At 46.6% G+C, this 10,622-nt stretch overlaps 1 protein-coding gene across 1 annotated transcript; it reads left to right on the plus strand.

Moving 5' to 3' along the window:
• Positions 1-841: 841 nt before the first annotated feature.
• EIF2B5 (eukaryotic translation initiation factor 2B subunit epsilon) lies at positions 842-9,255 on the plus strand. The gene is made up of 16 exons (XM_090274636.1): positions 842-1,078; positions 2,170-2,294; positions 3,133-3,318; positions 3,397-3,574; positions 3,659-3,739; positions 4,002-4,079; positions 4,351-4,663; positions 5,570-5,715; positions 5,928-6,069; positions 6,192-6,293; positions 6,488-6,595; positions 6,780-6,870; positions 7,161-7,284; positions 7,865-7,990; positions 8,556-8,666; positions 8,829-9,255. Exons 1-16 carry the CDS (start codon positions 881-883, stop codon positions 8,886-8,888), a joined length of 2,169 nt encoding a protein of 722 aa, XP_090130762.1. The 5' UTR covers positions 842-880; the 3' UTR covers positions 8,889-9,255.
• Positions 9,256-10,622: the final 1,367 nt, after the last annotated feature.

The following is a 10,622-nucleotide window of genomic DNA, read 5'->3' on the forward strand; positions in this document are numbered from 1 at the left end:
CCAGGGCACAAGGACCACTGCCCAGGACACAGATGAAAGAATGCCGCAGCTCTTATCTGATTAACTTTTTCCCTGAATTCCAAACCCCTCACCTATACTTTTCTTCTCCTTATAAAAAGGGTCGTTTATAATGGAATTGAAGACAGTCTGTTAAGGTACAAACCCGCTGTCTTCTCAGATCCCCATCTGAATAATGTGCCCGTAAAGATTCAATCCCTCTCTCTGCTTATTGGGTCTCGTAGATGACAGGCATCACAAACGCCGGCTTTTCCGGTTTCATACTGAATGAACAAAATGTTCTCGCAGAGAACTGTTATAAACTAAAGAACGCATGGCTTGCGTGGTACCTGGCCACAATCAGCGCTCAAGAAAATTACTACTCGCCTACCATACCACGTTTTGTATTTACGTAGACTGTGAGTTCCCTGAGGGAAGGGGATGTCTGACTTGGTTCCAAGCTCCCCCAGGCGCCAGATCACACTAGGTGACTAGAATGACGGAAGACTACAATTGTTAGCACGCTGGGGGCAGAGAGGATTACAAATCCCGAATGGATCTGGCCCCTTCGCAGAGACCACAAGTCTCAGCATCCCGCAAGATTCTCAGCTTGTTCACGTATAGATAAAGGCCTACAACACTTGCAGTTCGTGCCGCACCCCCAGAGTTTCAACACACCAACTTCACAGCAACCACGTCCGAAGCTTGGCTCCAGCCTACTGAGCCCTCAGACTGGGCGGGAACCAAGGAGAGGCGCATGCGCACTTATCTCGCCTAGTCTCCTCCCTCCCACATAGTCTTTCGCGTTTAGGTACTGGGTACTTTTTGTTCCCTACTGCGTGCCGTGTCAGTTTACGTGCGGAAGTGGTGACCGTGAGAGAAGATGGCGACTTCTGTGGCGGTACCACCTGGTGCGGTGGCCAGTCGGGCCAGCAAGCGCATGGTCGGCGGGCCGGGAACCAGTGGCGGCAGTGGTGGAGCCCGAGGGGCCGAGGAGGAACCGCCGCCGCCCCTACAGGCAGTTTTGGTGGCGGATAGCTTCAACCGCCGCTTCTTCCCCATCTCCAAGGACCAGCCTCGGGTAAGCGCTGTGCGCGAGAGTAGCCAGAGGGCTTGGAGTGACGGGCTGGAGTTAGTTATCCTTTCGTCTGCTTAGTGAGTCGTCCTCTGGGAGGGCGTGTGTCCAGCCTTTTTCCCTGAGATCGGGTTTATCTAGTTACGAAGAAGGGAGACAATTTAAACCCTGATGACTGCCTGACCCAGAGAGTGGCAGGCAGGTTTGGTAGTGCTGTCGATCTCCGGTTTGGGAGGCGTGCAGAGGGCTAAAGTGCAGAAGCAGTGCTTGTGAAAAGCCTTCCCCCGGGGGATTCAGCTCCCCAAGAGTAGCCCGCAAGGCCTTTAAATGTGCGGGAGTAAAAGAGATCCTTAAGTGAAAGGGACTATCATCTCCTTTTCCCTACAAAAGGGAGGTCATATGCCTAAAAAAGAGCAGACTGGTCTGAGTCCACAGTAACAACTGTTTGGGATCTCGGTACAGTGCGCTTTTTTTCCTTCCAGGTTTTAATGACAGCCAGTGCCATTTGTCTAAAAAGGAGGAAAGGATAGGGCTAGAGGCTGGCAGCCAGTAGCCTCTGTCTTGTCTAGATACTGGGGGATTGGATTGCTGGGCCACTCAGTCATTTCTAGTTCAGAGAGGAAACTGCATTCATTTCAGGGAAAATTCTCCCTAACTCCTCACTCTCAGCAAAAAGCCTAATGGCTGTTAATTTTGGACAGGTGATTGAGGTTGGCTGGCCCCTGACTCCTAGGAAGGAAACTTGAGGGGGAAAGGACTCAGAGGTGCTTAAGTTTCTGGAGATATGACTGATTTCTAGTATTCTCCTTTACCAGAGGTGGTGTCCTAATCTATAGCAGCTCTGTCTCTGATGCTAAACAAGTAGATTCTGTCTATGTTTACTGTATCCGACTTGTAACACTTTAGATTCAAATGCTTAGAGCATGCTATGTATGTCAAATGCAGAAGTGTGATTAATTTAAGTTGGAAAGATAGAACAAAACTGTAGCGTTTGGGAACACTGACATAGGAGTGAAAATCGAGGTTGCAGTAGGGGAGAGAATGGTACACAAGGACCAGACTGAAGACTTCATATTTTTTCATCTACTACCCTCCAGGTCCTCTTGCCCCTGGCCAACGTGGCACTAATCGACTACACTCTGGAATTTCTCACGGCCACAGGTGTACAAGAAACCTTTGTCTTTTGTTGCTGGAAGGCTGCTCAAATCAAGGAACATTTACTGTAAGACCCTGCAACTTACCTTTCCGTGTTTCACCTTTTTTTCCCCCCTAGTTTTCTTAAGATGAATATAACTGAATAAGAGGAAATTATTCCAGGAAAAATGTGTCTCTGTAGATTCCATCATAAAGTCTAAGGGTAGTCTTGTCACTTACCAATTGGTGAGCAGCTGAAACACAAAGATTAAAGAATAACATTTGGATTTTTGCTAAATCTCACTTATAAAGTTTGGTCCCAGTGAGTTTTACTTATTTAATGGCTCTAATATGGAAGTTATAAGAGCAACATCTTTGTTTTTCCACTAGGCTTCTAAATATTGAGCTATTCCTCATCTTTGTATTCCCAGTGCCTAGCTTAGTACATAATAAGCACTTCGCAAATGTTTGGTGAAATCTTCTTGAAAAAGAGTAAATGTCAGGATTTATGGAAGCTTAGGAAATAGAAATAAAGACTTGAATATTAGCATGGTCTCCATTAGACAGTTCCTAAATTTGGTCTGGATTTTAGATGGAGAAAAGTGGCATGAAAAGTGTGTTTCCAGGAAACTTCGTGTACCCTAAGTCTCAGCAGGATTTTGAATTCAAATCCATGTCTGGGGACAGGGGTCTGGCTATGGAGAGGAAATAACTATGTTTCTCTAACCCACAAAACAAGCCTGGTGACACAGGATGCTGAAAGCATTAATTATAGTTCATAAATTTCTTTGAAGTTGAGGACGCTGGCAGGAACCCAAAAAAGCCATAGAGAAGGAGTTTGAATGTTGAAGGGGGGAGAAAAGCAGGGAAGCTCTACACGATCTTTGTGCCTGATTTACTCATTTCCTTCACCCTCCTTCCTTTAGGAAATCCAAGTGGTGCCGCCCTACCTCCCTCAACATGGTTCGAATAATTACATCAGAGCTATATCGATCACTGGGGGATGTTCTTCGTGATGTTGATGCCAAGGCCTTGGTGCGCTCTGACTTCCTGCTGGTGTATGGGGATGTCATCTCAAACATCAATATTACCAAAGCCTTGGAGGAACACAGGTCAGGATAGGAGAACAGTAGAGACAACCGTTTGGGACCAGCAGAACCCTAAGACTCTCCCTTCTATCCTTTATATAGATTGAGAAGAAAGCTAGAAAAAAATGTATCTGTGATGACAATGATCTTCAAGGAGGCATCCCCGAGTCACCCAACTCGTTGCCATGAGGACAATGTTGTAGTGGCTGTGGATAGTGCCACAAACAGGGTTCTCCATTTTCAGAAGACCCAAGGCCTTCGGCGTTTTTCTTTCCCCCTGGTGTGTGGGTATTTGGGTTCCCTGAGGTGGGGTGACAGGATTCAGCACGAGAGCTGGGTTAAAGTCTGTAACCTTTCCCCACAGAGCTTGTTCCAGGGCAGTGGAGATGGAGTGGAGATTCGCTATGATTTACTGGATTGTCATATCAGCATCTGCTCTCCTCAGGTGAGCCCTTCACAGCCAGGGCTGCATATCAAAGACTAGAACTCAGAGGGTGTGTTACTCCTTCCTAGAAGGCCAGGGTATATTTCTTCTCCCTCTTATCTGTTCTACAGCAAATACTTGCTGTCATCTTGGCACCAATATTAGGAGCCTTTTTGGGAGTCTGGCCCATGTCCCGCTGTCATAGGTCTCTGGGGGCTTATCTTTGCTTCCAGAGAATAGCACTTAACTTTGGCCCCATCCAACTCCCCTCCACCCCCCACAGGTGGCTCAACTCTTTACAGACAACTTTGACTACCAAACTCGGGACGACTTTGTGCGAGGCCTGTTAGTGAATGAGGAGGTAAGAAAGACTCCCACTGCCCCTTTAAAAGAGGGCTAAGATTTTTGTCTCTTGCAGACAACTTTTGGTCCCCTTTTATGTTTTATTGAGCCTTAGGAGGGAGGAAGATAGCTGGGGTGGGATGAAGCAGTGCATAAAGAAAAGTCTTAGGCCCTTAAGCTATGACAATGAGACACAGGGTAACTTAAAAAAGTAAGGAAAGTGTTGTAACTGGAGGTGTTCTTCCTCTCTTGCTTGCTTGGGCTACCACCCTCTCCTTGTCCTCATTCAGATCCTTGGGAACCAGATCCACATGCATGTGACAACTAGGGAATATGGTGCCCGGGTCTCCAACCTACACATGTATGCAGCTGTCTGCGCTGATGTCATCCGCCGATGGGTCTACCCTCTCACCCCTGAGGTGAACTTCACTGACAACACAACCCAGACCTGCACTCATTCCCGGCACAACATCTACCGAGGGCCTGAAGTCAGCCTGGGCCATGGCAGCATCCTGGAGGAAAATGTGCTCCTGGGATCTGGCACTGTCATTGGCAGCAATTGCTCCATCACCAATAGTGTCATTGGCCCTGGCTGTCACATTGGTGAGCACAGGTGGGAAAGTCAAGCCAGCTATCCTAGGAGCAGGAACCTGGGGAGGTCCATGTCTTCATAGAAGGAGACAAAGGGATAGTCCTTGAGAATAAGGAACCAGAATGGCTACCTTAATAAAGGAGGGAACAGAGGTGTAAAAATGGTGATGCTTTAATTTGTGACCTGTGAGCTTCTTATTGGGTGATTCTTCATATTCCAGGGTACCCTATATTCATACTCAGGACCAAGTGGATAATTAACAGGCAATAATAACATCTGTGCATTACAGCTTACAAAGACCTTTTGCATATATTATTTCATTTAATCCTCACTAAAACCTTGTGAGGTAGGTATTATGTATCCCCAGTTTATAGATAAACTGGCTCAAAGAGGCTGTCTTGCCCAAGGTCATAGCTAATAAGAGCCAGTGTGGGGACTTGAATCTGAGTATTCTGATTGTTAAGTCCAGTGTTCTTTTGGCTCTACCATATTGCCTGGTTAGCCTCTTGGAACACACTTTGGATGTAGAAATGTGATGCTTTAAATGGAACTGTCCCTTTAAAAGAACAACAATAAGATTCTAATTCTAAATATACAGGAAGAGGTGGACTATATATGGATGTGATTCTAATAAGGTTCTTGGGTTCCAAGGGTCCCCAGAAACCTTGAAGGTTCTCAGGTTCTTAGGTCCTATGTGATAGTCCGTAATTATCATAAACCTGGTGGAGGATGATCTGGCTGTGTTCTACTCTCAGGCTTGGGCTTAGAGGGGAAGAAGGTGTTTCTGGTGAGGTGGGGATGGAGTATTTGAGATGGGTGGGAGTTGTGGTGTTGTCAGTCAGCCATGTCTTCCAGCAATGGCCCAGGTCTGGATTTGGAGTCCTGAGTGACCAGGAGTCCTTCCTGTCCTGAGCCAGGTGATAACGTGGTGCTGGACCAGGCCTACCTGTGGCAAGGTGTTCGAGTGGCTGCTGGAGCACAGATCCATCAGTCTCTGCTTTGTGATAATGCTGAGGTCAAGGAACGAGTTACACTGAAGCCGCGCTGCGTCCTCACTTCCCAGGTGAGAACCTGTTTCGTACTGCATACAGGCCCCAAACTGAGTGACAGTCAAGCTAGGCCAGAAGGGACCTAGATCCAACTATAACCCAGCCTGAATTGAGAGTCCAAATCCAGTGGTTTCATTTGCTTTCTACTTGGCTTATTTTAAAAAGGATGCACTTCCCCCCAACACACTAATGGATCTGTGCCACCCTCATGTTTTTTCTCTCGTAGGTGGTAGTGGGCCCAGACATCACACTGCCCGAGGGCTCAGTGATCTCTTTGCACCCTCCAGATGTGGAGGAAGATGAGGATGATAGCCAGTTTAGTGACGATTCTGGGGCTGACGAAGAAAAGGAGAAAGTGAAGCTGAAAGGTGTGATGCTCAGCAGGTGTGGGGCATCTGTGTGTCTCTCTGCCCCATTGAAAAAGCAGTGTGTGTCCCTGGAGGGATTGGTACTTCTACTGGGCCTTTGCCAAAGGTCAATGCCTTTCCAGGTTACAATCCAGCAGAAGTTGGAGTTGCAGGCCAAGGCTACCTCTGGAAAGCTGCAGACATGAGCATGGAAGAAGAGGAGGAACTGCGGCAGAATCTGTGGGGTGAGCTAGGCCTTATTACAAACACACACACAGACACACATACACACACACACACCCCGTCTACATCAGAATATTCTGAAGGACAATCAGACTACTTGTTCACTGCTTTATTCATGCAGACAAGGCATATGTGACTCTCTGTCAATGGGTCTTTCCTTATTTTTCTTTTTTTCTCACCCTCTGTGGGTTCTCAGGACTCACAATTGATATGGAAGAGGAGAGTGAAACTGAAAGTGAGCGAAGTATGGATTCTGAGGAGCTAGATAGCCGGGCAGGCTCCCCACAGATGGATGACATCAAAGGTGAGTTGCCAGGGAAGCGGTGTCTTGGGACAAAAGAGGAAAACCTCCAGTTTACTCTTAATCTGAATTAACTAACCAAAGACTCATGTTCCTCTCAGGAAGGTTTTGGTATAAAGTCAAGACTAGATGACAGTATGTTCTGGAGTGATGTTGGCCCTTGAACTTACTGTGACTTTGATTTTAGTGTTCCAGAATGAAGTCCTAGGAACACTACAGCGGGGCAAGGAGGAGAACATTTCTTGTGACAATCTAGTCCTGGAGATCAACTCTCTCAAGTAAGAGCAGCCCCTCCCTATTTTCTCCTTTTGGGGTAATCCCAGGCAGATAGAGGTTCTTTTTCTTCCCTTGACATCCCTGTTCCCTTGACATCCCAATTGACAAACCAGTAGCATTTGAAGCAAGGAGAGCACTAGGTTTTAGCCTCCGCCTAGATTCCTCCTTCCCAAATCCTCCCCCTCCAGGTATTCCACCTGACATCCTCTTCCCCAGTGTCCTGCCAAAGTCAGTCCTACAGCAACCTGAAAGGGCCTATGAAGGCCTTGGTGTCACCACAGTCTCCCCACAGGTACGCCTACAACATAAGCCTAAAGGAGGTGATGCAGGTACTGAGCCATGTCGTCCTGGAGTTCCCCCTGCAACAGATGGATTCCCAGCTCGACCCAAATCGCTACTGTGCCCTGCTGCTTCCCGTGAGCAAAGATTGGGGCTGGGTACAAAGGGTTGGGTAGAGGCAGAGACACATCCTTGTTGTGGTGACTTTAAAAGAAATCAGGAGGAGAAGGTCTTCTTGTGGGATATTGTATTACTGTGGTTCCTTTCTCTTCATCTCTGGAAGCAGATTGGATTCTATAGCAGCCTTGGCTGGTCCAGAGGAATCAAGTTAGGTCAATACCAAGTGGCTTTTGAGATTCCAGGATTCAGACCATACCAGACCCCAAAGATATGCCCAGAATAGACCTGGATTTTCAGACTCACTCCCTGAGTGTAAATGACTTGACCCAGAATGAGATCAATCTGTAGGCTTGGAATAGGTATTCCTGAGGCAGCCTGCATATCGGATCCCCTTTAACCTTCCTGGGGAACCTCTTTTTTCCCCAACCTGGACTGCTATCAATTCCTAAGTCCCTCTGACATGATTCCACAGGGTTTATGTCATCTCTCTCGTCTTTCTATATCATGAAAGATGCATATTATCAATATTGATTTTCTTTGCTGTTTAAGTGTAGGTACATGTTCAAGCATATATTGCAGCTCTCTTTTCTTCCATAGTTGCTCAAGACCTGGAGCCCTGTTTTTAGGAACTATGTAAAGCGTGCAGCTGATCATTTGGAAGCACTGGCAGCCATTGAGGACTTCTTCCTAGAGCATGAAGCTCTTGGTACTTCTATGGCCAAGGTGACTACCCCCTCAAGCCTCATAGTCCTACATTTGCTTTGAAACAGGCCTTGGTAGGTCCCCAGTTGGGGGCATGCAAGAGGCAACCAACCGATATTACTCTCACACATCAATGTTTTTCTCCCTCTCTTTCTCCCTCCCTTTCCCTCTTTCTGAAAATAAATAAAATCTTTAAAAAAAGAAAGAAAGAAAAACAGACCTTGGTGATGTTGATGGAGACACAAAACAGAGAGTGACATGAATCCAGTATTGTTAACAGCACTATCTGCCCCTGGTGTTACTGGGATAGTACAGCTTGGAACCCGGCTAGGAAGGCAGCCATTTATTTGGAAGTTGCCCTGAAAATGTGCAAAGCACTACCCAGCAATAGTTCCAGAAGTTATACCTGTCCCAGTACCACAGTGAACAGCTGACTCTTGTCTGTTCTGGATGAGGCTGCTCAGTGTGTAGAATGAAGCTGAAGACCTGGTAGAGAGAGGTGCTGAGATCTTGCCTCCTCTTCTTTTATCCTTTATATCTTGCTGGACTCTGCATGGTCCCTGAGATCTCTGCTGGCCTTCTGCAGGTATTGATGGCTTTTTACCAGCTGGATATCCTGGCTGAGGAAACAATCCTGACCTGGTACAACCAAAGGGATACAACTGACAAAGGCTGGCAGTTGCGCAAGAACCAACAGGTGAGTCTGCCGTCTCACCATGGAGGTTGTCTGATTCCCTGGCCATTGGCCCACAGGGTGGTTGGTCCCTGGGACTCTGGTTGTTTGAGCTGTTTATCCACTAAAGAGAACAGGAGGATTATGTGCTTCTCCTCAGTAGCTCACCACTATGCTTTCTTACAGCTGCAGAGGTTCATCCAGTGGTTAAAAGAGGCAGAAGAGGAGTCATCTGAAGATGACTGAAGTCGTACTGCCTGCTCCTCTAGGTGTGGTTGAAGACCCTCCTGGCTTCTGGGCCAGGGCCAGGGAGAGGCTAGTTGCAGAAGATGAGTAACCACCATTCTGGCTCAGACTTAAAGGAGTAGAGACTGGAACTACAATATTCCTCCCACCGCCAGCAGCCATGTGCCTCGCATCTTGATTGGGGAATTGGGATGAGGAAAGCTGGGCTGAAACAAATCTCTGCCTCAGGAGGAGCTAGGCAGGCCCTGCAGTTAGAGGAAGGCCGGAGGCATAGCTTTGTGCTTTGGCTTTCCCTTGGGAAACAGCAGAGAGCAGCTGGCCCTCTCTGCTGCTTGTGTTTGTTAATATTAAAAAAGAAAGAGAGGGGCTGTGTTGGTTTCTCTCCAACTCTTGACTGATCAGCTTTTGAAATAGGTGACCAAAGAGTTCTGAACCTCTGGGAGCCTTTCCTTAACACCTGGCAGGGAGGGAGAAGAGGAGTGTTATGGCCACTAGGTGGTACTGTGGTGCCTTGCTTGTTAATTGACTGTTGTGACTCTTGGGTAATGGAGGACCTAGATTCTTTTTTAGCCTCTGTGGACCAATTTGTGGTCCTGGAGTAGTGTGCCTAGGCCTGTTTCCAGAGAATGTCCTAGTCCGAGCACTTTTCTATCAGTGATGATGACAAGCCTGTGTACTGTCTTAACCACCTGCCAGTCCCTCATGCTTTGTCCATTTGAGCCAGTACTACTATTGTCAGAAAAGCTGGCTACTCTTCATCTTAAAGATAAGGAAATTTGCAAAGGCCACATCACTCTTGAGGGGTAAGGCTAAGGATTTGAGCCTCATAATCCAGAATTCTTTGTACTTCAACAGATTTAGTGTCTAGGTGAAGGGAACTGGCCCACAGAGGCTAATATAACCCCAAGCCAGCAATGGATATCTTAAGAACAGGGGAAAATCTTGCAAAACGGGGTTTTCCCTAATATTGAGAGTGTTTATAGTAGACATTTTGCTAAAAACTTTTCATCTGTTATTTTTAGTTATTATGATGTAGGCTTTATTCCCATTTTCACATGACCCTGAAGTTCAGAGAGGTCCCATAACTGGTAATTGATAGAGCCAAGATTTGTTACTGAACTCTAAAACTGGAGTTGGTCACTGCCGTATTGTCCTTTATCTTCAGCCATATGCCCTTCTATCTCATCTTTTGGAGCTTGTTACCTTCATATAACCGTTGCTCTACTGACACTTAGATTGTGGCAAATGTTACAAGTAACAAGTGGCCCTCATGGAAATCACAGATAAAATGGCTGCCTCCCTTAATTTTAGTTGGATAGAATGGAGTTAGCTGAAGAAGAGGATACTGAACTGTACTCAAGGGGTGTAAAGCTGCATCGCTGAGTATTTCTTAAGAGAAAGATAGAGGCTGGCCAGGATTTAGCCTTATTTATGTCTCTTATTCAGTGACTTGGTCTCTGCTTTGTCAGTTACAGGATCCGATAAGGACCTAACAGGGTCAGTTAAATACAAATAACTATAGGGCACCTCTGATTTGTACCTAGTGGGTGACAGAGATCAGAGTGGCCTATAGAACTTTTTAGGAGGAAGAGATTCCTTCCAGTTGCAGTGATTAGGGAAGGATTACAGGATTGTGATGCTTGTATGGCCTAAAAAATAGAAAAGAGTAGAAGGGAACATTAAAAGCAAAGCAAAGAGGGGACTTCAGGCCAAGATGAAGGCATAGGTAAATAA

This window comes from Furipterus horrens, unplaced genomic scaffold (assembly GCF_987537825.1).
Source record: "Furipterus horrens unplaced genomic scaffold, mFurHor1.1.pri manual_scaffold_1, whole genome shotgun sequence".
NCBI classification, from domain to species: Eukaryota; Metazoa; Chordata; class Mammalia; order Chiroptera; family Furipteridae; genus Furipterus; species Furipterus horrens.